Source organism: Micromys minutus (assembly GCF_963924665.1).
Source record: "Micromys minutus genome assembly, chromosome: 2".
In the NCBI taxonomy this organism is placed as follows: Eukaryota; Metazoa; Chordata; class Mammalia; order Rodentia; family Muridae; genus Micromys; species Micromys minutus.
In genome coordinates, this window is record NC_137971.1 from 74,955,700 (window position 1) to 74,982,062 (window position 26,363).

The window sequence follows — 26,363 nt, forward strand, 5'->3', positions numbered from 1 at the left end:
AAAGAAAAAGAGAAAAAAGGGAAAGTCTAGTCACACTTTGTCAGAAAAAAAAAGTATGGGGCTGGATCCTCTGAGCAGTGCACCTGAGGCATGGGGACAACATGAGAGTCCATGGGGACAACACCTGCCCCCCATCTCCATTTCTGCCCCGTAATTCCTTCCCTCTCTACCCCACCACTTTCCCACCTACCTTGTGCTCTCTCTTTTTATACCCAGGGTCTGCTAGGTACAGTCGGCATACACGTGTGTTGGGCCATTCGTGGTGGGTGCATGGGTAGCCTCTGAAGAAACTGGTCTTCCTTCTCCCAGGCGCTCAGTTGCCAACAGCTCCTCAGCTAGAGGCAGAGCTTCATCCCTTCCTGCCTGTGCTTGGTTTTGGCAGTCTTGGTCTTGTGCAGGTGTCATGCGTGCAGTCACAGTGAGTGTACTTGTGCAATGGTGCTTTCATGTCTAGCACATACTGTTTCTCTGCAGACGCCCACTACCTCTGGCTGTTGCAGTAAATATTAAAATATAAAATAGTTTATCTCTTTATTGGCCCCACGGTCTCACTCCTTGGGCCCACATCTAGTACGGAGCCATGCTCAGACTCTGTCGTCTGGTCTGAGCTGCCACCATAGTCTCACTCTGCACGACTCCCTTCCCTTGGCGATTTACTCTGCCTGTTTACTGCCTCTGTCCTGGGGTGTTTCTTTACCCCAAATCCCAACACAAACACAACTCTAATGACCGATGGCTTTTCATTCAAGTTGATATATCAAACTCTCAATCCACAAACCCTCTACACAATAAGATTACATCAAATAGACAGATACAAACTTCCCTTCTATATGAGATATTAGACGTATAAAATCCTTAAATGTTCATAGCTACTTAATGCCAATTAAGCCCACCTGGATCTAGTTCATCCTTCTTGACCTCCATTTTGAGCTTCTCTCTGTCCTCTCCTGTCCTCTGACCTCTGACCCTCTTTCTCCTCCTCTCTTACCCTGCCCAATCTCTGGTTCTCGCCTTTGTTTTGCTAATTAAAATGGGAAGGTTCTGATGAAGTCTTGAGTGCCTGTGACTAGGCAGCACTTCTTGGGGAAGTGGAATTAGCATTAAAATACGAACAGCTTTAGGACTGTTTACATCTGGCTCTTACAGTCTTTCCTTGATCTCTTCCCTGATGACCCCTGGGTCTTGGGTGGAGTGTGATCTAGCTGCTTCATTCAGAGTTGAGCACCTCACAGTCTCTTACTCTTTACACACTATGAGTCTCTGCGCTGATCTCCATCTACAGTAAAGGAAGCTTCTGCGGTGAGGACTGAGAGGTGCACTAACCATGTGTATAAAGACGATAGTTTAGAGGACAGTTTATTATTCTGTCCATTTAGCTGAGTGACAGTATTAGGTTTTTCCTAGAACCTGTGCCCATAGCCAACCATAGGTTGTTGCCTTTGCTAACGGTACAAGGCAGTACATGAGTTCCATCTGTGGGTCAGGTCTTAAATCCACATAGAAAGTGCCTGATTGCTCCCATAACATTCATGTAACTAGTGGGCTTGCTCTGGACACCATTCCCTATCAAATAAAAACAAAACAAAACAAACCCAACAGTGTTTAGTGTGGGATTCATCTTACTGAGTTGTTGGTCAGTGGAGTCCCATAGACTCCTCCAAACAATACAAATTATTACCATTGCTCTTGCTACCCTTTAAAATAGACAGTAAGACTATACTGCGCAGAACATCACATATTTGAATCATAGGACATGGAGAAACCAAGCTGGTTCTAACTGGGAAACTCCCTACTGGAGGCTTTCACAGTGTTGGACGGTGCTGTGCACACTACCTGGGGGTGTGGGAGAAAGATAGTCACGGTCTTACCCAGCTGCCATATGGATTGTGATGTTCTCCAAGGACCTCCCTGTGGCACTTTGTTTCTCCATGAAGTTGCCCTGCTTTTCCAGACTCCTCTACTGAACCAAATGCTGGTTTGCTTAGGATATTAAGGAGCTCTTGTCATTCCAGAAATACCAGGCTCGCCCTTATGAGCCCAGTGTTCTTGGCTGTGGCCATCAGCCCCGCCCTGGGCAACCCTGTCGAGGCCATAAGGGCCAGAGGTTTGTCCACATGAACCCAGGTGTGCTTCTGGAAAGAGAAGCATTAATACCGAGAATAGTGTTTACTTAGTTATTTTTATCTTTTTAGGTTTATTTATTTTGTGTATATGAATGTTTTGCCTGCATGTCTGGTTTTATTTATTTATTTTGGTTTTTTTGACACAGGATTTATCTGTATAGCTTTGGCTGTCCTGGAGCTCACTGTGTAGACCAGGCTGGCCTCGATTGCATGTCTGCTTGTCCATGGAGGTCAGAAAGCAGCATTGGATGCTCAGGAACTGGAGTTGCATATGATTGTGAGCTGCCATGTAGGTGCTGGAGACCGAACTCAGGTCCTCTGCAAGAGCAGCCTGTGCTCTCAACCACTGAGCCAGGTTTCCAGGTCCCCCCCTCCATCTTTTTTTTTTTTTTTTAAGATCTAAAGTCCATTATGCTTTTAGACATAGTTCTCCCTAATATAAAATGTAAAAATATGTATCCATTTTGTCTGCTTTTAGTCCTTTCCACAAAAATAGCATGTTGGAACACTTGGTTTAGGTTTTCTGATACTTTCAGGGTTCTTTCTCTCTGTAGCTTTTATTCCTCTGAGCGCTGACCTGATTTATTTTTCTTCTGTTGTTTTTACAATTGCAAAACCATTCATATTTGTATTAAATGTTACTGTATTCAATAGAAAAGAATATGGGGCAATGAGCTCATTGTCTCTAGAATTTGGATATTACCAGTATCACTGAGTTTATAATGGAGTTGAAGCTAATTTTGTCAGGGTTCAAGTGGACGAGCTCCCGCTGTCAGGGGAGAGGAGGGCTTGGGGCAGAGTAGGGACGGTGGGGCAACACAGATGGCTCATAAATGGCTGTAGGAAAGTGGCTTCACAGCTGCGGCAGGCATGCTGAGCTGGAATGGCTCAACCTAGGCTCAGCCTGCTCCTGGCACCTAGGGGACAGGATTGTGTACTGGTCAGTGCTCCCCTCTGAGTTTTGGTGTCTTTGCTTTGAGTAACCTGATGGCTGTACCTATGAAGGAAACGATTGTAGTCAACATCCCGGCAGTGAGTAACTCTCTCCTGATGGACACCTGAAGCAGTGTATTGTGACAGTGAGTTGAAGAGTGTAATATAATATTATATATGTATATAGTGATAAAAGTGATACTTGTGTTTTGAATTCTGGACTAAAGGACAGTGAGATTTCCTACCTGTTCAATATCCCAGGAGCTCTGTCGTGGAAACTTCCTGTCAGTAGCCTGTCCTTGGCACACTTGTCATAGCAGCTGGCCTCTGACAGTTGTTTAATTTCTCACAATTGAAGCAGTTATGTCTCATAACTTACTGCCAGTTTGCTCTTGAGGCCTCTGCTCCCTGTGGAATTGTGGTTTCCCAGCTTTCTCAGCTAAAGCCTGGGAGGTCTTGGTTGAGTGTCTGCAGCTGTGGGGTGGGGTATCTGCATCTGTGTAGTATCTGCAGCTGTGTGGTGTGTGCAACTGTGGGATATCTGCAGCTGTGCGGTGTCTGCAGCTGTGTAGTATCTGCAGCTGTGTGGTGTCTGCAGCTGTGTAGTATCTGCGGCTGTGCGGTGTCTGCAGCTGTGGGGTGTCTGAGTTCTTCTACTTCAGAATGAATGTATGGCCTTTCTCTTTGCTGCACAGCTTCCTTTCTGGGCCACAGAAATCACATTCTGCTCTGTTCTCTTAGAGCTGTTGGTTTAGGGAGGGAGGGAGGTTAGACTTTTTTTTTTTTTTTTTGATGCACAGATGTTATAAGCATTCTTGACTTCCAGAGGACACAGCCCCTATCTGTCTTCTTCCTAATTCTCCTATGGACATAGGAGAAAATTTACTCCCTTAAAAACATGCCTCACCAGGAGCTTTCATTTCATGCTTTTCAGAGATTGTATGCTGTCTTATTTATTTGTAAAATGATACAGAAGGCATCATTATATCCATTTTAGAGATGAGAAAACTGAGGTCTAAAGCCCAGAGTTGTAGTGCACCTGTGTCACTCATATGGGAACTGTTTCTAGGGTCTTCTGCCCAGACCCTTACTGGTTACTGGAGACTTAGTAATGAGCTACAGAGTGCAGGCACTGTTCTACAAAGCTGATGGTTAGAACAGCAACACAGCTCTGTGCATGGAGCGACAGTGCGGGAGTGGGTGAGAGGAGCAGCACGAGTATGTCTGTCCTCAGCACAGCCTCTGAAGGCGGCTGCTTTGAGTCTGACTCTGCCTCTGAGGCCTTTCCTGCTGCTCGACGTCAGACTTCCTGACTGGTCTAGATGGGAAGCTTTGCTTGCAAAGATACCCTGGATGTCAGTAACTGCATCAGGGTGGGGCTGTGTGCTCCACAGTATTTGTAGAACCTGCCTCTAAAGACCTACATGTGCTCGGATGAGCACTCACCTGGTTGGTCAGTGGATTCATTTGGTGGCCATCCCCTCCCTCCTCATTCTGAGCATCCCCCGAAGCTGCCTTGTCCTTATTAAATGGCCCGGAGATTTCTCTGTAGTCAGAGGTCCCCAAGTGTTCTTACTTCATCACAGGATTCTTGACCCGCATGTGCGAGGTCCATGGTTTGTCCGCAGCCGTGGAATTCCAGCTGTGCTCAGAGCTGCCGGTTTCCTCCTCTTCCCTAGGTACGTGTCTCACTTCACCAACGCCCTCCAGTCGATTCGGAAGAAGTGCAAGCTGGATGATATTCCTCCCAACTCCCTGTTCCAGGAAGATTGGACCGCCTTTCAGAACTCTGTCAGGTGAGGACCTTGCAGTGCAGTATGCACCGTTGCAGCAAGCAGCTTGGCCGTAAAATGGTCTGTAAAGTATATGTGGTTAATTTTTCTCTGTGCCTACGCCAGCCGGCCAGCCAGCCTTCCTGTCTGTCTGTCTGTCTGTTTTCAGGCAGGGTCTCCTTGTGAAGCCCTGCCTGTCCTGGAACTTGCTATGTAGACCAGGCTGGCCCTGATCACAGCAATTGTCTTACCACTCCTCCTGAGTTCTGGATCAAAAGTGGCTCAGTGCCTTTTTTTAAGATAGTGCCTAAATGTAAGCAGCCAAAAACCAAAAAACCCAACCATCTGCCAACAAAAAAATACCAAAAATTTCCTATAACTTGTAAAACATTTTTATTAAATTTTTAAAGATTTGTTTATTTTTATTTTTTTGTATATGTTTGCATGTATGTATGTGTCTGTGCACCATGTGCGTGCAGTATCGGAGGAGGCCAGAAGAGGGCATCCGAGTTAAGAAGGTTGTTAGACCTCACATGGGCGCTGGGAACTGAACTTTTATCCTCTTCAAGAGCAGCAAGGGCTCTTAATCACTGAGCATCTCTCCAGCCACTGTGAAATATTAAATAAATATTTTAAAAAATCTTTGCAAATCCCTTTTCTTCTTTAATAACAAACTCTTTTACATTTGGTATAAGATCCCCTTTCCCCAGACTGTGGTTTCTTTTCCAAAGCTGTATTTGGAGAGTACAGCTGAGCTGGTCTGTCCTGTTTTGGGTCTAAGAACCACATTCTCATCATATAAGAATGTCTTTGGAGAGAATTATGCGGGAGTCGAGTGGCAGGCATTGAGCTGACTCTCTCATGTTGTCACAGCTATACTCTGAGGAGCTCATGTGACTTTTGGGCCACGAGGCAGACATCCCAGTGTCTGAGGAGTGTAATCAGTAGGGTCTTGGGAAAGTTTGGCCCAGGCATGTTCAGGTAAAAAGTCTTTGACCCATGGACATTACTTACCATCCCAGCATCTAAAAGAATTTTGGATTAGTTAATGCCATGTAAAGCCAATTGGGCATAATTCAGATCTTTGAATTGTCTATAAAATTCAAAGCTGTGGCACAAGCCAGTCTGCACTGTCACAGAGATAGTAGGGCTGGCAGCTGAAGTCCTTGACTGGCAGAGAAACTTCTCTTTACAAAACTGCTTTTTATGCATCTGCATTCCAGAGGCAAGCTGCCCTTCAGCCGACGCCCTTCATCTACTTACATGTCTTGCCTGACCCCTGGCCCCAGTGCCGGGGCGTGTCACATGGCCACATCACGGTACATGCTGGCAGAGCTCAGCCAGCCACTGAAGGTTGTCAGGGGGAATCCAGGCCCACCCAGGGTCATCTTGGGTTGCCATCTCGTGGCCTCTGTTCTGGGTATCATGTTATTTATGGACTGTGATGCTGGCTGCATCCCCTCTCCCAAGATGCCTTGGTATACTGGGAACTCCTCTGCACAAGGCTGCTCTGGTGTACCTTAGGCAAGTGGAATGTTTTACTTTCTCATAAACCTTTCTCATGATGGAATGCCCAGATACCCTGGTGATGACAGGCACTTTCAGAGAGAGTTAAAAGTTAACTAGGCTTGAGATGTTTTGAATCTTTGGATTTGTCCCAGCATAATGTGTTTGCTGTTGAAGGACCAGTAACTAAAGTCTGAGAGCTGGCATAATATTACTTCAAAATGCAAAGGTTATGAAATACAGATGTACCAGTCACCCAGGCTTATCTCAGAGACAGATGGGTTGGTCCTCATCTGCCTCTCATGTGTGACAGGAAGACAGTTTTCTGTGCAAATAGTAGCTGTCTAGTAGCTATTGAGTGATGTGGTTTTATTTCAGATTTTAAGCACTGGGTGCTTCTAGCCCATTTTCTTAGTTAAAACTTGGCATTTGGGAACTGTAAAACTGCTTGAGAGAGCGCTGGGTAGAATTGTGGTTCATGGCAGAAGTGTTAGCAACGCGGAGACATTGGCAGGAGCAACCCACACTCTGATATTCCTTACATTTCAGTGCCAGAACCCAGTGCTACCAGAAGGAGCAATAGTTAGAATTTTTATGAATGACACTGTTTGTCCTGCAGATGCTGGCATGCCAGGCAGTGCTTGAGCTTGAAGTGCTTTGTGTTCTGTTTAGGGTCATTGCCACCTGTGGAGAGCTCTTGCGCCAGTGTGGGGACTTTGAGCAGCAGCTGGCAAACAGGTATGAGGGGGTGTCCTTGTTCCCTGGGGTTCTTGGCTGGAAGGTATTTTTGATCCAGTGTATGGGCAGACTCTGAAAGCCACAGGGCTTGAGGACTGTCTGTGCCTAGATGCAAGGTGGCATTACTGTCATCATTAAACATTTATTGAATACCTAAAAGGGCAAGGCTTATCCTACTTGGCAGGAGTCACATAAATCTGGTTAGATATAGAGGCGTCGGTCTAGATGAGGAAATAGTACACGCTGTTTCCCAATTATATATGGGTTAGGCTTCTACTTATGGTCAGTTATTGGGCTCAAAATAAATTTCCCTATAGAAAGCATGTTACAAGTGGTGACTAAGACCCGGAGGATAGAGATTAACCCAGGCAGCCTTGCAGTCCAGGTCCTGGGGTGAAATTCTGAGCTGCCAAGGGCTGCAAATCAAAGGAGAATTTTGGGGTTTGCTCTAAGAAAAACTCATTCTCTCCTTCCTGCCTTTCTTCTAACACTGCCCCTGCTTTTTTATGTGATCCAGGGTTGCACCATTCAGACATTTCCCTACCACACTTCCCAGTTTCCTTGTTCATTCATCCTGTAGGAATAAAGAAGTCTGCTGTATGGGGAGGTTGTTGTTAAACTTTGTGTGTGTGTGTGTGTGTGTGTGTGTGTGTGTGTGTGTGTGTGTGTGTGTGTGTGCACGCACACACACGCTTTAGACAGCTCCTTGCTATGTTATAGGCCCAGGCTGGCCTAGAACTCACTGTATAGACCAGGCTAGCCTTGAATAACAGAGATCCACTTGCCTTTACCTCCCAAGTGCTGGGGTTGGGATTAAAATGATACACTACCCTGCCCAGCTGAGAGGGGTGTTGATTTTAACCTTGATGTCATATGCTTCCCTCTGTCACAGTGTCCTTACACAGGCATTGTTCTAGGTATAGTTGTTAGACATCTCTCCTCTTCTGGACATAGGAATTTCCTTAACCCCTTGCCTTCCAAAGGGTCAGGAAGGCTCTGGGTAGGAAGGCCAGTGAGGAGCACATGGCTATGGGTGAGCTTGTAGCTGCAGAGAAACTAAAAGGCTGGCTCTGCTTCATCGAGAGACCACACAGCCTCTGAAAGAGGTGATGTCATTCTGGAAGTACTGAGCCTGGGGAGCGTCACCATCTGTGTTCCCATCTGGGACACTGCTTGGTGTGTGGCAGCCGAACTGTAAAGCTTATCTTATCTCCCCATCTGTCTCGCCTTAGAACCCAGACTCTAGCAGATCCACTCCCCTGGGACAGGCACAGGGCAAGGCAGAGCCGCCACTCTGGTTAAGACTGACATCGGCTGTCACTCTTAAGATCTTTCTGCAAGAGTTCCGGCTGTGTAAATCAGAGCTGGGTGTCACCTCTTGTCCTCAGTGACTTGGGTGAGATGCTATGACTTCACCTTACCTTCCTCGCGTTCTTTACGGTTCTTGTAGAATAGTTCAAATAGATAGTTGGGTTTCAGGAATTCCTTGTAAATGTACCGGCTTCCATGACTCAGGAGAGAAATGGCTTGTCTTGAAGGGAAACGAATTGAGGAGCTAGATGAAAGTATACCATTCCCTCCTCAGTGCACACACCTGCTGCATGCTTCGGGTACAGTGGTATGTGTTAGCCCTTCCCATTAATCTCGGAGCTTGAGAGTCAGGACTGTTTAGCTCTTTGGTATCCCCAGCTGAGCCGCAGAGGCCGTTACAGTGCTGGGAAGTCACGTGTTCATCTCACCGAGGCTCAGGACATCATGGAGGTGAGGCTAAGACCAGGTGCCATTAGTCCTCTGGCATTGGAATTGTGCTTATCCAGGCACTTTAGATTAGTCTTTGCTGCAGAAAGTGTATCTATGGTGCCTTGTTTTCCTTAGTGTGGATGGCAAGCTGACACGGGAGGCTGGGTTCCCCACGTGCAGCCGCTGATCCTTCACACACGGCTGTTAAACCCTATCGATTGCCAGGCACTGTGCTGGGTGCTGGGGTGGGTGATGATGCCACTTTGTTCTGTCCTCACATCCGCAGGAGACATGAGAGAACCCGTGATAGGTGCACAGCAGAGACAAGAGGCTTCTGTCAGCGAAGGGCCAAGTGCCCTGGGGAGAGGGGAGCCTGGTGTGTGTGTGTGTGTGTGTGTGTGTGTGTGTGTGTGTGTGCGCACCCGTGTGCAGAGACAGTGTGAGGGGAAGAGGGCTTGGCTCTGACTACCAGGCTTCTTCGTGTTTTAGTTTTATTCTGGAAGTTACTACTGGAAAAGAAAACTCAGATTTATCTTTTGGTTAGCTACGTGGATGAGGTGGAGTGAGGAAGGGTTGGGGAAGAGAAGACAGAGTGTTTCCATCTAGATCTGACGGTGAAGTCTAAGGGAGGTGGTCTGGGTGGGCCACAGGTTTGCAGACAAACGAGCCAGCCAAATGTCTGGTGGGCTTAAGCAACAGGAATGCTGTCTTGAGCCTCTGGCGGAAGTGGGGGCAGCTTGAGCATGCAGGGGTTTCTGAGAAGCCTCTATCCACAGTGCTGCTCAGCAAGCCGTGGGGACTGCTTCACGGTTGTTTCTTTCCTTTCCCTTTTATTTTTGAGACAGGGTCTCACTGAATATCCCTGGCTGGCCTGTAACTCAGGTACCCACCAAGGTTTGTCCTGCGGTGCTGGGGTTAAAGGTGCACATCGCCATCCCTAGTTCAGTTTCATTTTCTTGACATAGGTCCAGGCTTGCTTTAAACTTGTAATCCTCCTGCCTTAGCCTCCCGACTGCTGGGATTTCAGGTATATGGCACCCTGCTTAGCTCAGGGGCCTACTTTTTTTTTGTTTTTTTGTTTTTTGTTTTTTGTTTCTTTTTTTTACAATAAATGGGTGCAATCTAAAACTTGGCTTGTCTAAAGCAATTGCTTTCATAAGAAACATTCGAAAGGGAGGTTGGGGGAGTTAGCTGCATTGGGGTTGTCCCAGGCCTTCTCTTTTCCCACAGTTCTGTACACAGTCAAGCATGGGGGTCGAAGGACAAGAGGGGTGGAGGGAGAAGAAGGTATCCAGAGAATTAACTCCTAAGGAAGAGAAGCTCCCGGAGGCACTTTCTTTCTTGAAGACTCTGAAGAGTGCCAGTTTCTCTCAATAGATCTCCCTGTAGCATCCAAGCCACAAAAGTAAACTTGGTGGTGTGGCAGTGACTAGCAACATTGTAGCGCAGTGTGTGTGTAAAGGCTTGTGCTATCTGCCATAGCAACAGTCTTTTGGTGGCACAGTTAAAGTTGACTTTTAGTGTTCACCCTGGTTTCTTTTGTGTACCTGAGACCTAGATCATCCCTAAATGAGAAAGGATGTCTTCTTTTTCTTTCCAAAGCAGACCTGAATTGTGTTTACCTAATGAGGGTATCCTACATTTAAGAAGAGCCATTGGAGTGCTCTGAAGGAGCTCAGTGCAGCTGGCTCAGGGCATGATGCTCACCGCTTTCCTTTCAGGATCCTGTCCACAGCAGGGAAGTATCTGTCTGACTCCTACAGCCCTCGGAGCCTGGCAGGTTTTCAGGACAGCATCTTGACAGACAAGAAGAGCCCTGCCAAGAACCCATGGCAGGAATATAATTACCTCCAGAAAGATAACCCTGCTGAATATGCCAGTTTACTGGAAATACTTTATACCCTCAAGGTATGAGACCAGACCAGCGGCATTCTTACAATGAAAGCTTTCCCTTGTCACCCACTCTCCCCTGGTGCCAGGTTTTCTGGCTCCATTTGCAGCCCTGCCGTCATCCCTCTGTCTCCAGCATGTGAGATTTTACGGAGCTGGGTTGGAACTCGCTGAGATAAAGCTGTAGGACTTAGGTGGATGGAAAAGGCTGTAGGACTTTTTATGGATGAAAATCAGGCGTGAGAACTGTCCAGCAAGCTTCCTGTTTCTCAGTTCAGAGAAACTTGTCTATGACATTATGGCGGCGGGGGGGGGTGTCCCCTCCTGGCTAGTTTTTGAAGCTGACCTTGCCTTTGAGTTTTAGGCTCCCTGGGTCCAGGGCCAAGAGGACTTCTCAGTAATGGAGTGAGTCACCTAGCTCCTAGGCATGGCCCACAGGTTATAAGAGGATGGGGGGCATCTGGTTCAGAAGGTTTTCCCACTGGAAAATGATATTTCCCACTGGAGATATATTCATGTCACTAGATAGGATCTACAGCTCTCCTGATAGGTGCAGTGCATCTGGGGGCCCTCGGGATGTTTCCCCAAAGTCTCCCCTCTTTGCACCTTGGCCCACCACTAGCTGCATTTGCACTGGACAAACACACTTCTTAAAGCAATTCTGTAAGCTCATTCATCCATGCTTCTGAGGTTAAGTTAAACCAACTCTGTTTATCTTTATTGCTAATCTGATTTATGTCTGTTGTAATCGGCCCATTTATAATCACGAGAACTAAGGTTACATTTTCCATCCCTGTATTTTCCCAGGCTGTGTGGATTCCCGGGACTCACACAGGTCATACATAACTCTGGCTTCCAGCCAAGGGCAACTGACCCTACCCCTCTGGGACTCAGAGCTCTGTCTATCACTCCTTGTTTATATGTGAGGCCATGGCTTTTTTCCTCTCTTCCTCAGTCTCCAAGGGATGGTCACAAGCTAGGTTTCCTCAAACTGCAAATTCATAAACTCACATTTATGTGAGGGCAGAGTCACCTGGAAAGTCGGCCCTCACGGGTTCAGTGTTTGTGAATCTGTCTGCCAGCCTTTCCCAGGTCGGGTTTGGGGACTACTCCTGTAGAAGCTGCACACCGTGCTCCGCTTAGTGATCTTTCAATACCTGTAACTAGATGATGACCTTGTTTGGGGGCTTACCTGCCTTTGCTTTTCCCTGTCTCAGGAGAAGGGGTCCAGTAACCATAACCTGCTGTCTGCGTCACGCACGGCCCTGACTCGCCTGAATCAGCAGGCCCACCAGCTGGCTTTCGACTCGGTCTTCCTGCGTATCAAACAGCAGCTGCTGCTCGTTTCCAGGATGGATGTGAGTTCCCACCAACTGCCATGTCTGTTCTCCTAAGTCCCTGAAATTCTCAGCACCACGCCAGGATCTTGTCCCTGCCTGCCGTGAGACACAGGAGCAAACAAATGGTCCTGCCATTGACGACAGCAGAGTCACTTGTCCATTTCAGTCTCTGGCGTGACATGAGTTTCTCGACTTACTTGTAGTTACTCAGGGCTATATGGAGCACCATTTCATAAGACAATGCCGATTGGTAGCAATGGTGGTTCTCATTATTTGAGACAGCGTCTTACTAGGTAGCCCAGGCTGGCCCAAATCTCCCCCTTCCCCTACCGTGGTGTCCAAGTGCTGTGATCAGAGGTGCATACAGTTGCACCTGCTTTCTGAAGACTCAGAGTTGTTTGTTACCTTTCCCACTGGCAGGCCTTCCCTCCGTTTCAAGGAGTCAGAGAGGCTGCGTGCTGCTCTGACACCCTGGCAGTTGTGGCCCTTGAGCAGGAGCATGCCGTATGTGCCTTGATCCTGTATGAGATTTGGAGGGGGCTCTGACTCTTGCTTGCACATGGGCTCTGTTGTGCTGCATGCTGCGACTGTAGGCCACACATCCAGCTTGGTGCCGCCACTCTGTGTCCTGATATCTTCCCATCTGCCTGTCTCATAGCTACCTCACTGTCCCTGCCTCATGGCATCCTCCCTTCTCTGCTTGTTCCAGTCATTTTGAAGGACCTGCCGAGAGCAGTTGCGTCTGCTCCACTTCCCTGTCTGTCCTTGGTTCAGATCCCTTTGCTCCCCCTTTGGGTTGCTAACCTGTCAGATGTCTTCCCAGCTCCCCACGTCTGTTTAGGCTCTGCTTTTGTAGAAGAATATTGTTTGGGAAAGACCCAGCTCCGTGCTTCTTATAAGGCACAGATCCTTTAAGGGCAAGCACTCTTGTGGTATAATTACCCGGCCCTGGTTTTCTGCTGCTCTCTACAGAGTATGTCAAGAGGCCCTGTATAGCCTGAGTGTGTCTCAGCACCAACCTCTTGTATGAACTGCATGATTTGGGAGTTGGTTCCACCCTGGGACTCTGTTTTTTCTCTCTGAGATGCTGTGAGGTCTACTTTAGCTGGAGTTTGTACTTCCAGCACGGAGGGCTGCAGAGAGCTGCGCTGGAGAGGATGTGGGGACATGCTCAGTGCCTGCGTCCTCTGTCTTCTGTGAGCCATGTGGATACAGTAGTGTCCATCCTGTGGATAGTGTGTGGCAGATTTTAGCACAGCATGGCCATAGTGGATGGGGGTGGTTTGATTGTTTGGTTTTGGCTTGGTTTTGGTTTCTGGAGACAGGGTGTCTCTGTGTAGCCCTGGTTGTTCTGAAACTTGCTCCGTAGACCAGGCTGGACTCTAATTCACAAAGATCTGCCTTGCCTCTGTCTCCAAGTGCTAAGATTAAAAGCATGTGCCACTACTGCCCACAGAGTTTAATAACTTATACTTTTCTTTCCTTCTGTGAATCTATATTCTGATATATACTTTATAAATATGTAAGTATAATATATACATCTGATATATATCATATGGGGCAGGTATATATATACATATATATTAATAGAAATATGTATTTATATTTACATAAATATTTGAAATTTATTTTTATTTTATGTGTACAAATGTGTGTGTGTATGTGTGTGTGTGTGTGTGTGTGTGTATACATGTACTATGTGTGTGAAGTGTCCAAAGAGGCCAGTAAAGGCATTGGATCCCATGGAACTGCAGTTATAGATGGTCATGAGCCACTGTGTGGGTGCTGGGAACTGAGGCGGGGTCCTGTGTAAGAACAGCCAGTGCTCTTGACTGCTGAGCCATCTCCATCTCTGCAGAGCCCTAACTGTTACCTGAGACAGTGTCTTCTAAGCTAATCTCTGTCTAGCTCCTAGAGTGGGATTGTAGGTATGTACCTTCTCTTCACTTAGCTGTGTTCTCATTTTCTAAGAGAAAGGGCTGGATTGTATCTTTAAAGTCAAAAGTATGTACATATTTATTTTCAGAAACACACTTAGTACTAGAAAATGCAGAGTTAAAAGTATAGTAAATTCCTTTAAAATATCACAATCTAAAATGTGAGTGTAAACATCCAGTGCCAGCAATCCCAATAACCTGCCTACTCAAGTGTGTCTCAGGTTAGTAAGTGTCTAAAGCCGTAGATCCAAGGACACCTGGACTTGTGTTACATGTGTTGGCTTTACAAGAGTGTTACACACCTTTGATCCCACTCAGAAGGCATTGAGAGGCAGAGCTCTGAGTTCGAGGCCAGCCTGGACTTCAGAGTGAGCTTCATGTCAGCCTTGGGCTATATAGTGAGACTTTGTCCCAAAGAAGCAACATGAGTTGAGACCCTGCAGGCTAAGTGTCCTCTGAATTTAACTAACTAAGGGACCCAGGCTCTGGGCAAGCACATGGCTCACTGAGCGCCCTGCTGGCTTGTGTGTGTGTGTGTGTGTGTGTGTGTGTATGTGTGTGTGTGTGTGTGTGTGTGTGTGTGTTCTTGCTGCTTTAATTTGTTACCATTTGTGATGCTGGCCACACTTCACCAGCTGTTGATCCTACCTCTGCTCTGAAGTGGTCCCCTCTTGTCCTTTTGCCTCCGTTCCTGCATCCCAGAGTTCCTTGTTGTGGTTCATAGCCCAGTTGCTGGGATCCCTGCCCTTTGTTCATGCCGGGACACTGGGATAGACCAGGGCAGCCTGGAGGTTAGAAGGACTTGTGTGGGAGCCAATGTCCAGCACACAATACAAAGGCAAGCACTTGGGCCTGGAGGATTTGAAAATAAAACCTGGGTCACTGGTGTTTGTGTTGAACGCTTGCTGGTAAATTGTATTGCCCCTTTGTATCTTAAGACTATTAACCAACACCATATTCAATTCAGAATACATTATTGACGCTTCACTGTGCTACCTGCTGACAGATGAGTAGAAAAGCCCTTTTGAAGGGCAGTATAAATAAATCTCGAACAATTAAGAAATAATCTACACCATTTCCGCCGGGCCCTCCTCAAGGGAGCCTTTCCCGCTTGCGGTCTCAGTCCTTCCCAGCTCAGGCCAGCCACCTCAACCTTTCCCTTCCGTGTCTGACTCTCTTCTCTTGAGGCTCTTTCTGCTTCCTCTCAGAAGCCTTCCTCAGGCCTCCAACTCACAGCACGGCCTCTTGAGGGCGGGTGGCGATGATGGTCTTTGCTGTGTCTCGTTTTTCACCACTGCCCTGCTCCACACTGTCACTTCTGGATCTTCTTCTTCATGACCACAGCCTCCTGCTTCAGGTTCCCACCATCTCTGGAATCCTTCATCCCTTCGCTCACTCCCAGTCTCCTTCAGAGAGGTGGCTGCATACAGTTTCACAGAGCATTGCTCTGATATCACCTCTCAGCCTGCCTATGCTCCCCAGGGCGTGTGTGTGTGTGTGTGTGTGTGTGTGTGTGTGTGTGTGTGTGTGTGTGTGTGTATAGACAAGATCTTATTATGTAGCCCAGCCTAGCCTTGGTCTCATAGAGACCTGCTTCCTAAATGCTGGCATTCAAGGTGTGTGCCACCACGTCTGGGTTTGAGAGTCTGCTTTAAAAGGCTTCTTATTATAGGAATTCTTATATATGTAGAGAGAGGAGGATGGGAAGCTCATTCCATTTCCATGATAACCAGCTCTGAAGTACCATGCTTTTTCTAAAATAAGGGCTCTAGGAAGGATGCTATTATCACCATCATTATTAAAAGGATTTCATTATTAATAAAAGGTTAATAATAATAATTATTATTATTATTAATAGCCTTTTATTAATAATAATAAATTATTATTGTGAGAGAGAGACATGTGCAAGTGCAGGCACGTGTGTGTTACAGTCTGTATGTATGTAGAGGCCAGAGAACAGCTTTGTGGAGTCAGTTCTTTCTTTCCACCTTTATGTGAGTTCCAGGACTCAAACTCAGGTTTGGTTTGTGTGGAAAGCATGTTACTTATTACTTGTTGAGCCATCTCTCTGGCCTCCCAGAATAATTTCTCAATATCATTCATTGTGTTTGGAGTCTCAGTTGTCTTATAGATGACACTATTTGGATCAGGAGCCAGCACTCTGCACAGTGAGACTGTCTTCCATTTCTCCTCTCTCGTTTCTCTTTCACTCTTTCCTTTCCTTTCAGTCTTCTTCCCGACTGACCTACCTTCCCCTAGAAAGTTACTTGTTGACTACGGTACTCGTTCCTAGACTAGTATACAAAGCTGTTCATTCCCTTTCCATCTGTACTTCTGCAGCTCCACACTTGCCTCCATCCTGTGGCTCATCCCTTCCCTAACCTCTTGCATCTCACAGAGTCCCATCTGTGCCAGCCTGTCTCTGTGCATCACAAGGGAGCGCAGAGAGCAGGTTGAGGGGATGAGGTAGGGAGGGGCAGGGTGTCCAGCCATCCAACTGCCTCAGTAGCTTCTGAGAACAAGGGCAAAGACTAGTGTGAGCATCACGGGTACAAGGTAAGTGTTGACGTCAGCATTCTACTGCTGTGAAGACACAGTGACCAGGGCAACTCTTACAACAGAAAGTATTTAGTTCAGTATCATCACGGTAGGGAGAATGGAGTCAGGCAGGCATGGTTCTGGAGCAGTAGCTGAGAGCTTTACATCCTGATCTGCAGGTAATGGGCAAAGAACTACTGAATTTTATCCCCAGTGACACACTTCCCTCAATAAAGCCCTGCCTTCTAATTCTTCTCAAGCAGTTCACCAACTCGGGATTAAATATGCAAATATATGAGTGTATGGGGGCCATTCTCACTTGATCCGCTACAGTAAGTGTGGGTGGGTGGAGTGTCCCTTTAATGTGAGTTTGGAGCAATGGATGTAGGGACATTGGTAGAGTGAAGCTTTATGAAGCATTATGTTCAGTCTCCAACACCACATGATTGTGTATTTACAAGCCAAGTACTTGGGGGTGGAACAGGAGGATCAGGACCTGTTCAGGGTCATCCTTGGCAACCAGGTGAATTTAAGGCCAGCCTGGGATTTGTGAGGCACTACCATCTCAAACAAACAAACCAAAGTGGATGGTTAATTGGGATGAGATATTTGAATAAAAAGGATCTCAAGCAAGGACAAGGAATCTAGAAGATGAGAAAGGATAAGGCAGGGAAGAAAAGAACCAATACCCTTCAAAGAAAGAGAAGGTAGGTGGAGCCAGCAGTTAGAGGAGAGGCTTGCTGAAGCTTAGCCTGGGCCGAGAGCCCTGGGGTAGCTTTGTCATTCCATTCTGGGAATGCTACTTAAAGGATCAAGCAACCAGGTTCGGTTTGGCACCAGGTGGCTTCTAAGAGCAGTCACACTGTGACCTCAAGGGTTACTCCTGGAGGCCAGCCAGAAAGGGCCCTGTTCTCCAGGGAGGAATCAAGAACTTGGGTTTCTCTGAAAGGTGTACTAAGATGAGGTGGTGGGCACAGTGTGCTGATGGGACCTGCTTACAGGTTGCCAGGAAGTGCCTGCAGCAGTGTCAGAGATGTTCCCACTTCAGGTAGCAAGAGCCGCATGAGTGCTGAGGCCGGCACCTTACAGAGGGTCACCTGACAGGCAGGACACTGTTCAGGTTTCATCCAAGTCCTGGGTTAGTCCCAAGGCCGGGTGGCTGTGGTGAGTGCGGCTAGGCTGCTCTGTGCAGAGCCTCTCTCTCAGAGGAACAGTCTTCATGCATTCTTTGAGAACCAGCACAGAGGCTCCCAACCACTTTAGAGTTACAAAGGCCAAGGTTAGTAAAGCCACGGTGGATTTCGCATGGCGATCCCATCATACAAGCACAGACTGAGGGCTGTCTAACTCTGTGTTCCTGGTGAGATAAGCAGAAATGATTGGTGTCTGTCTGGTCATGCTAAGATGGAAAATGCTCCTCTGTAGGCTGGAAGATAGAGGTTTGTACTTTATAGTGAGCTTCCAGGACAGTCAGAGATGTCCCTGGCCTGCTGAATGGCATTAGGCCTCCTGATCAGTTCTGCCCATGGATGACTCTGCCAGGAAGGGCCACATGGCTCTCCGTGTGGTATCACAGTTTACCTCCTGGGGCTGCCAGGAGCAAGTTGCTGATTGTTTCTTCTGTCTCCTTCCAGAGCTGGAACACAGCTGGCATTGGTGAAACCCTGACAGACGATCTGCCTGCCTTCAGCCTCACACCTCTTGAGTATATCAGCAACGTAAGAGCTCCTCGGGTGTGCTCCAAGGTGGTCTCTGTGCTACAGCTCACCTTGTCCCCTGACTCCCTTCTGCAACCATCAACTGGTTTGTGCTGTGTGGCCCCTGGTTTGGGATGGTCCTCATTCAGATCCTGGCAACTGCAGCAGAGCCGCTGGCTACTTCAGATGCTAGGACACTGCCGCGCCTGCCGCGCCGGCCCCGCTCTTCCGGTGTGAAGTGCCTGAAATGGGCACAGTGGCATTGTCTCTCTCGTCCGCTTGTGACAGATGCCGTATTAGCTGTGCGCTTGCCCTGAATGTCTTACCACTTTCCCTTTTGTGAATCTGCACCAGCCAAGAAGGTTCTGCCCAAGAGATAGGACCTGAGCGTACTTCCAACGTCAGCACCTTCCTGGGCTCTTGTTGTGAGCAGCAGTGAGAACTGAACTTACACAGTGCTTTCAGTTTTTGGTACCCACAGTCTCACTGAAGTAGGTGGGGCTAGACACATTTCAGGACATTGCAGCCAATGCAGAAAAGGATGAATCTGTAGCCACCTTGTTCTTGAGACGGTCTCTCACTGGGACCTGGTGCTCCCTGATTGAGCTAGTCTGACTGGTTAACAGGTCCAGGCTCCATCTGTTTCCTCAGCCCTGGGATTATAGGCATGCACTACTATACCTGGCTTTTCACATGGGTGCTGGGGGAAGAACTTTGGGTCCCTCGGGCTTGAGCAGCAGTGCTTCCTGGGTGAGTCCTGCCCAGCCTCCTAGTGCTTGTTTCTGAAGCATCGCCATAAGGACTGTCACCTCACGCTGGTGCAATCCCAGGTTTAGCAGTTTTGTTTCTCTTAAATGAGCTTGTTGAACAATCACCTTACTTTGTCAGTGTCGGGCTGAAAGTGCTGTGTTTTGTTTCAGATTGGGCAGTACATCATGTCCCTGCCCCTGAATCTTGAGCCATTTGTGACTCAAGAGGACTCTGCATTAGAGTTGGCCTTGCATGCTGGGAAGCTGCCGTTCCCCCCTGAGCAAGGTAAGAGGACCAGGAGGCCATAGCATTGCTGTCCAGGGAGGGAGCCGTGTGTGCCTACGTATAAGGTTTAAACGATCCATTATCAACACTTCAGCTATGAATCCCTCTAAACTCCAGTGCTGTAGTTGTCAAATACACAATAGAAAAGGTGGCTCAAGCCTATAATCTCAGCAAGTGGGAAACTGAGGCAAGTGGACCACTGTGAGCATGAGGCCATCCTGTGCTACATAGTAAGTCGCAGACCACCTGGACTAAAAGAATAAGATCTTCCTCCCCAAAAATAGTCAAAAGAACAGAATCAAACAAAAACTACATCTATATGTAAAATATAATGGGACCTAAGAAAGACTAAATGCCCTCTCTAAGGAGCCTTGGCAGGGATTTGGTCCGGCCAGGATTAGGAAAAGAGCTGTCTTACTTTGCTCTGCACAGAGTACACTGGGAATCAGCAGAGAGTCCTGCAGGGAGCCCACAGTACCCACGGGGGGGGGGGGGGTTTGGGGGGGAAGGCAGAGGCAAGAACACCCTGGGGTCTTGGCAACTAGTGGTTACAATGTATTCACAGGGATGTGTACCCCTCCTGCTCTCTGGGAGCTAGCAGGTAAGCTGCCACTTTACAGCAGCAGCAGCTTCTCTGAGTGTGCCCTGTGCTGACGCCTCTGCCTGCAGCTCACTGCTGCTTCCACATGTCCCTCCATCTCTAAACTGATAAGACAAGCATGCTGTCAGTTAGCCGCTTCCTTTTACTTACATTTGGGCCTGACAACATTGAGCAGGGGACACAAACTTGCTGATCAAAAGTCATCTTAACTTCTAAAACTGAATTTGTTCTTGTGAGTGTGGTATGTAAAAGATCCAGCTGCTCCTACGGAGTAGCACAGTGAAGATAAAATCACATTGGAAGGTTAAGTCAAACTTCAGGTGTCTCATCTCATGCTGTGTCGTGTGTGTGGCTGATAAGGACCAAAAGCTGCTTCAGGTTCCTTGGGGAGAAAGTACTGCCTGCCGCATTGCATCAGGAAGAGCATCGAGGGATGTCCACACATCACTTGCTCACTTCACAGATGTTTGCTAATCATTCACTAAGGGTGGGCAGCTAGGATGGCTTTGCCAACGTACACGTCAACAGTACTTACAAATATGACAGTGTCAACATTAAGCCAGATGTTTTGGTTTTGTCTGTTTGTTGTCTTGAGGCAGGGTTCGTGTAGCCCAGGCTGGCCGTACACTTACTGAGTAACCAAGGACGGCCTTGAGCTCTTGATTCTTCTACCTCCAGCTCCCCAGTGCCAGGATTAAAGACACGCTGGGTACCACTGTGTGCAGCCATGTTTGTTGTAATTCTCTCCCTACCCTCCCTTCCTTCCTTTTTCTTTTTTCTTTTCTGGTGGTTTTGTTGTTGATGATTTGTTTTTTTTGTTTTTTGTGGTGCTGTGATTGAATCTAGAGACTTGAGCGTGCTAGCAAGCTTTTTATTACCAAACTGCATTTCCAGCCAAAATATTATTCAAATTTTATTGAGGGGAGTAAGTAGTATATGTGAGTGCATTTGTATGTATGCTCAAGTGGAACTCAGAGGACAGTTTGTAATGGTCAGTTCTCCCCTTTCTCCTGGGATCCATGGGTTGGACTTTGGTCTTTAGACTTGTTGAACACTGATTCACCTTGCCACACCCCTGAAAAGTTAAACACCCAGAAAACAGGAGAGAATTATATATGAATATTCATATACATTCTGGTCATTTCTAGATTTGTTTGTTTTTGAGACAAGGTCTTTCTACATAGCCCTGGCTGTCCTGGAACTCAGTCTGTAGACCAGTCTAGACTCAAACTCATCTGCCTGCCTCTGCCTCCTGAGTGCTGGCATTAAAGTCATGTGCTACTGTGCCTGACTTTCATTTCTAGAGTTTTAACATTGCAGGTTTAAAGAACAAGATGGTATTAGTCTGATGGTGTATGCCTGTTTTCTCCGGATCCAAGAAGCAGGAGGATCACAAGTTCAAGATCGTCTGGGTTGCATATCAAGTTCCAAGACATAGACCCTGTCTCAAAAACCAAATCATTAACAGTGGACCAGCTTCCAAACAGAACACAATCCCCACAGTGAACACCCATTAGGAACTTTTTGCCTTGGGTAATCAACTATGTCCTTTTTGTTTTTGTTAGGGTTTTGGGAAATGCTTTTGATGTGTATCCCATGCTGTTCTAGAGCCTCATGCCTACATCTACTGAGTGCTGGGATTGTAGGTGTAGGACCACCTCACCTACAATAAAAGCGCTCTTCCTAAATAATAAATACATCGGAGGCTTAAAAGCCTTTGCAAGGGTTACCACGGTGACACAGCAGACAGCAAGGGTTACCACGGTGACACAGCAGACAGCAATGCTTGCTCTCAGGCTCAGCTCAGTGTCTGAATCCCACAAGAAGAAGGAAACTGACATCATGGCATGCCTTCATCTGCACTTACATAATGAACAATAAAACTAAAAGTGTATAGAAAACAAGCACCTTTATAAGTGCTTTGCACATAAGGAAATGGAACTTCATGTAGGATGAAGTATCTTAGGTATCTCTCTGTCTCCATCACACACGGGGGCCAGTGTGGGCTACATAGTTAACCCTTTCTCAAAATCAACCAACAAGCAGTGAAAGCAATTTCCCACCCACAGATAATGGCCGTCAGCCTGCTAGGGACCGCGCTGTCTCTCCTGCAGCCATGCACAACCTTTTCCTAAGTACAATTCCATCTGTGCTTTGCCATTTTTATTCGCTTAGTTGGTTTTTAGAAAAGATTTATTTATTTTTATTTTATGTGTGTGAGTACACCTTTGTTCTCTTTAGAAACACCAGAAGAGGGCATCGGATCCCATTACAGATGGTTGTGAGCCACCATGTGGTCGTTGGGAATTGAACTCAGGACCTCTGGAAGAGCAGTCAGTGCTCTTAACCACTGAGCCATCTCTCCAGCCCCTTGTTTAGTTTTTTTGAGACAAGGTCTTGCTGTATAGCCTTGGCTGGCCTGGCATTCTCATTCCAAATGTGACACCATGTTTTGCTTGAAAGTTTTTTTATTGTTGTTGTTGCTATTGAAAGTCATCTTTTTGAAAATGATGGGTCTCAATCATGGATATCTACTTGTTTGTTTCTCTGAGGCTGGGTACTGTGTAGCACAGGCTGGCCTCACACTACATAGCTGTTGATAGTCTTGAGCTCTTGATCCCCCTGCCGTTACTTCTCAAGTGCTACATTACAGGCCTGTGGGCCATGTCTGGTTTCTGTGATGGTGGAGATCCAACGCAGGGCCTGGTACACGCACGGCCCTCTACTGACTGAGCTAAGTCCACAGTCCTCCCGAACACATTTTATTAATTTTTATTTTGTATATATGGGTGTTTTTGCCTGTCCACCACATGTGTATAGATTCTCAGTGAGAGCAGCAAGTGCTTTTATCTTCTGAGCCATCTTTCCAGCCCTCTCCTGAACACTAACTTTAAAAACAGAACACTCTTCCCTCCTGAGCATTTGGCAAGTGGCCCGTTGTCTCTGGGAAGTCTGAGCTGACTGACTAGATTCTGCTGTGGCATAAATCTCTGGACGACCTTTCCTGGAAAGCTGGCTTTGCTGTGCTTGAGAGCCTCTTCCTTCCTGGCTGGAGTGTGCCTAGGGCAGCCTGAACTGTCCAGACCCAGCAGGGACTTGGTAGATCCGGACTTGTCCGATTCCCAAGAAACCGCCCCTCCTCCTCAGGCGGTGCGGCTCTGTGGCACAGCTTGCTCCTGCGACGCCAGCCTTGGTGTCCAACTTGATGTAACTCTTACACCCTGTTTGCATGCGTTTGTGTTCTGTGTGTAACTGTGGCTCCCACAGCAGCTCTGTGAAGGCAGGGCTCCTGCTATCCTCTACAGATACTAGGTGGTCACAGGGAGGCTGGGGGCCTTGGCCCTGTAGGGGTGGTGTTTTGAGCCCCAGTCTTATTTCTAGCATGGCACCTGTCTTATGTGTCACCTCTTGGCCCCCTTAGTGTGCCCTTCTATCTTCATGTTGAGTCTCTCACCTCTCTAGGGTCCCCTCAGCCTGCAGAAGTCCTGGCTTGATTTGATTCCCAGACTCATGGGGATTTGGGTAGCTGCACCGGAACGACTCCTTTTCTGATCTCTCCTTGTCTCTGGGCAGTCCCAGAGGACCCATAGGTGCCTTGTCCAGTTTCCCATGCCTCTTTCCCACTGAGCCCATTAGTCCCCTAGTACATTAAGGTATGTAGCACTTACTGGGAGTCAGGACTCCCTGAGAGGTGACTTTGCCTGGGCAGAGTTTATATTTCTTTACAACCTTCTTTCCCCTTCAGGGGATGAACTTCCTGAGTTGGACAACATGGCTGACAACTGGCTGGGCTCCATTGCCAGAGCCACCATGCAGACCTATTGTGATGTGATCCTCCAGATCCCAGAGGTGACCCTGCATTCCACCAAGCAGCTGGCTACAGACATTGGTAAGTGCACGTGGGCCAGGCAGGAGGAGAGAAGCAAGTTTGACTTCCCCGTTGATCGATTTCCAGGAGTGTTACCCCAAAGCTCCTCCTAATTTTCATTCTTGGTTGGAGTTGGCGGGGTGAGGCTGTGTGGAGGGATGATGGGAGACCGTGAAGGTGGAGAAACGGGCTTCTGTGAGATGTATTGGGATGAACAAGGCAGCCTGGCCCTGCCTGGTCTTCTGCTCACTGACATAGTAATTACCAACCTAACTAACGTTTATGGAGTGCTTACCACATACCAGGCATGTTAGGCACTGAAGCAAGCATGTACCCATTGTGTTACACAATCCTGTAGGTAGGTGAGGTTGTGTGGCAAGGCCACATGCTAGGCTCCTCTATGGTCCCCATCCTGCCCCAGGTCAGAGGGCATGGCTTCCCCACTCCCTCCTCCTAGGGTTTTAAGTGGTCTGGATAGAGGGTGGAGGAACCTTAACTATCAGCTCCCCAGAGACTCATCCCAGCTGTGACCTGGGTGACTGGGGCTGAGCCAGGTCCTACTTCTGTTTGTTTTTCTGATGAAGAATTAGAAGCAAGGTTCAGCCCTTGGGGTTCCAGAGTGGTTAGTACTGGGGCCAACCTACAATCCATCTGCCTTGAATTCCTCGCCCTCCTCTTTCAGCCTGCCTTTGGCTCTTGCCAGAGGCACCATCACCTTTCAATGATTTTTCTAGGCACAGACATTCAGAGATGGATAAGGAAATTCAGATATCCTTTGGTATGCCTGACTGGTACAGGCAAGACCGTGGAGGAGGCACTGGGAAATGGGGTGGTGGTGGGGTGCATGAGATGCTGGGATTGCCCTTAGAGTTCAGCAGCCCACATCATTCTTCTTCCTTCCCTGCTTACTCTACATTGCTTGAGCACCTACTGTGTGCCAGCTGTAGTGCTAGGGAGTGGCACACAGTAGGGATTAAGAGTGTTTCCTCACCTACTGAGCATAAAGAAGTGAGGTTAAGGGCTGGGAAGGATGTTGAACAAGCTGTGGCAAGGAAGGGGACACATTCAAATCAAGCATTCACATAAGAACATACTCCTGACCAAACAGTGTCATGGCTGACTGGTTTTACCACTAAGCTGGGCCCAAGGAAAGGCTGCCTTGACCTGGAGCTCAGGACTAGACAAAGAAGAGATGAATTCAGGTCAGGAGGACAAGGGGGTCCTGGCTGGTGCTGCTCCCTCCAAGCCTTCTGGGCAGAAGGAGGAGACATGACTTGCCCATGCAGTGACCCCTCCAACCCAACAGACATTTTTGAGGCCTTTTTGCCTCCTCACCTTCATCCCTCCTGCCTGGCGGGTACTGTCTGCACGGGCGGGGTTGGTAAAGGGTGGTACTCCTGGCTGCAGCTGGGTGCTCTCTTCTGTCAGTGCTGCCCAAGCTGTCAGATGATTAGAACCTACTGCTGCGTTTTAGAATGATTGACCCCTAGAGGTCTGTCTGTTTCTCTCTCTCTCTTGAGGCAGGGTCTCACTGTGTAGCCCTGACTGACCTAAAATACTTTGTGGGTAGGCTGTCCTTGAACTCACAGAGCTCCACCTACCTCTGCCTTTTGAGTGCTAAAGGTTTATACCACCATGCTCAGCTAGGTCTCTCTTCACCATCATGTTCCACTTGATTTAGGCTTGGGCTATTAAACCTGCATGAACCAGTTGTCAGGGGTGAGCCGAGGAGAGGAGACCTTGTGTTCAGGGTGAGGTTCCCAGGGGAAGTCTTAGTGGTTCCCAGGCCCTTTGCTTCCCCACATGCTGGGGAACATACTGGAGAATGGGATGTGTCGGAGGGCAGCTACCTTTACACTGGTGGTCGAGGGATAGGCGAGTGGAAGCAGCCAATGCTGAATGGTTCTTCATTAAATTACAATTCCACAGCTTGGGTCATATGGACAGTCCAGTTTCAACCTGTTGGAGAAGGGCTCCACAGTCCCCAGTGAAGGCCTGCCTGTAGCAGGAGCAAGGGACCACCCAACATTAGAGAAGTCCTTGGGGTCCCCAGGCACTATACAGCTGAGCCTGTCTCCTCTTCACCCACAGACTATCTGATCAACGTGATGGACGCACTGGGCCTGCAGCCATCACGCACCCTCCAGAACATTGCAACGCTCTTGAAGGCCAAGCCCGAGGAGTATAGGCAGGTCAGCAAAGGCCTGCCACGCCGCCTTGCAGCCACTGTGGCCGCCATGCGTGGTGTGAATTATTGACCACTTCCGAGAAGAGTTTCCAGGACAGAGTCAGGAATGGTGTCTTTCAGAATAGATTCATTTTCAGTATCTGCCAGTGGTGGGACAGTGTGTGTGTGTGTGTGTGTGTGTGTGTGTGTGTGTGTGTGTGTGTATGTGTGTGTGTGTGTGTGTGTGTGTGTGATTGAGAGAGAGAACTGAAAAACAAAGGTTATAAGCCAGGCATAGTGTGGTACATGTATATAATCTCTTGGGAGACAGGGGCAGGAGGATTACTGTGAATTTGAGGTCATCCTGGACTAGAGTGTTACCCAGTCTCTACAAGAAAAAGACAATAAATGAGAAGCAATGTATTATTTATCAGAGATAATTTTTTAGATGATTTTTAAAAAATATCCTTATCTTAAA

At 47.7% G+C, this 26,363-nt stretch overlaps 1 protein-coding gene across 2 annotated transcripts in view; it reads left to right on the top strand.

The window, feature by feature from the left end:
* Positions 1-26,363, top strand: part of COG7 (component of oligomeric golgi complex 7) — a 57,799-nt gene extending 31,436 nt beyond the window's left edge. Inside the window, exons 10-18 of one of the 2 annotated variants that reach the window (XM_080913292.1) lie at positions 4,736-4,852; positions 7,007-7,072; positions 10,534-10,720; positions 11,920-12,060; positions 18,152-18,235; positions 19,135-19,249; positions 19,815-19,850; positions 23,596-23,739; positions 25,810-26,363. In XM_080913292.1, the coding sequence (XP_080769418.1) occupies positions 4,736-4,852; positions 7,007-7,072; positions 10,534-10,720; positions 11,920-12,060; positions 18,152-18,235; positions 19,135-19,249; positions 19,815-19,850; positions 23,596-23,739; positions 25,810-25,976 (1,057 nt within the window). In that variant the 3' untranslated portion in view covers positions 25,977-26,363. The remainder of the gene's footprint in view (positions 1-4,735; positions 4,853-7,006; positions 7,073-10,533; positions 10,721-11,919; positions 12,061-18,151; positions 18,236-19,134; positions 19,250-19,814; positions 19,851-23,595; positions 23,740-25,809) is intronic. The other variant, XM_080913293.1, reaches the window with a different exon arrangement.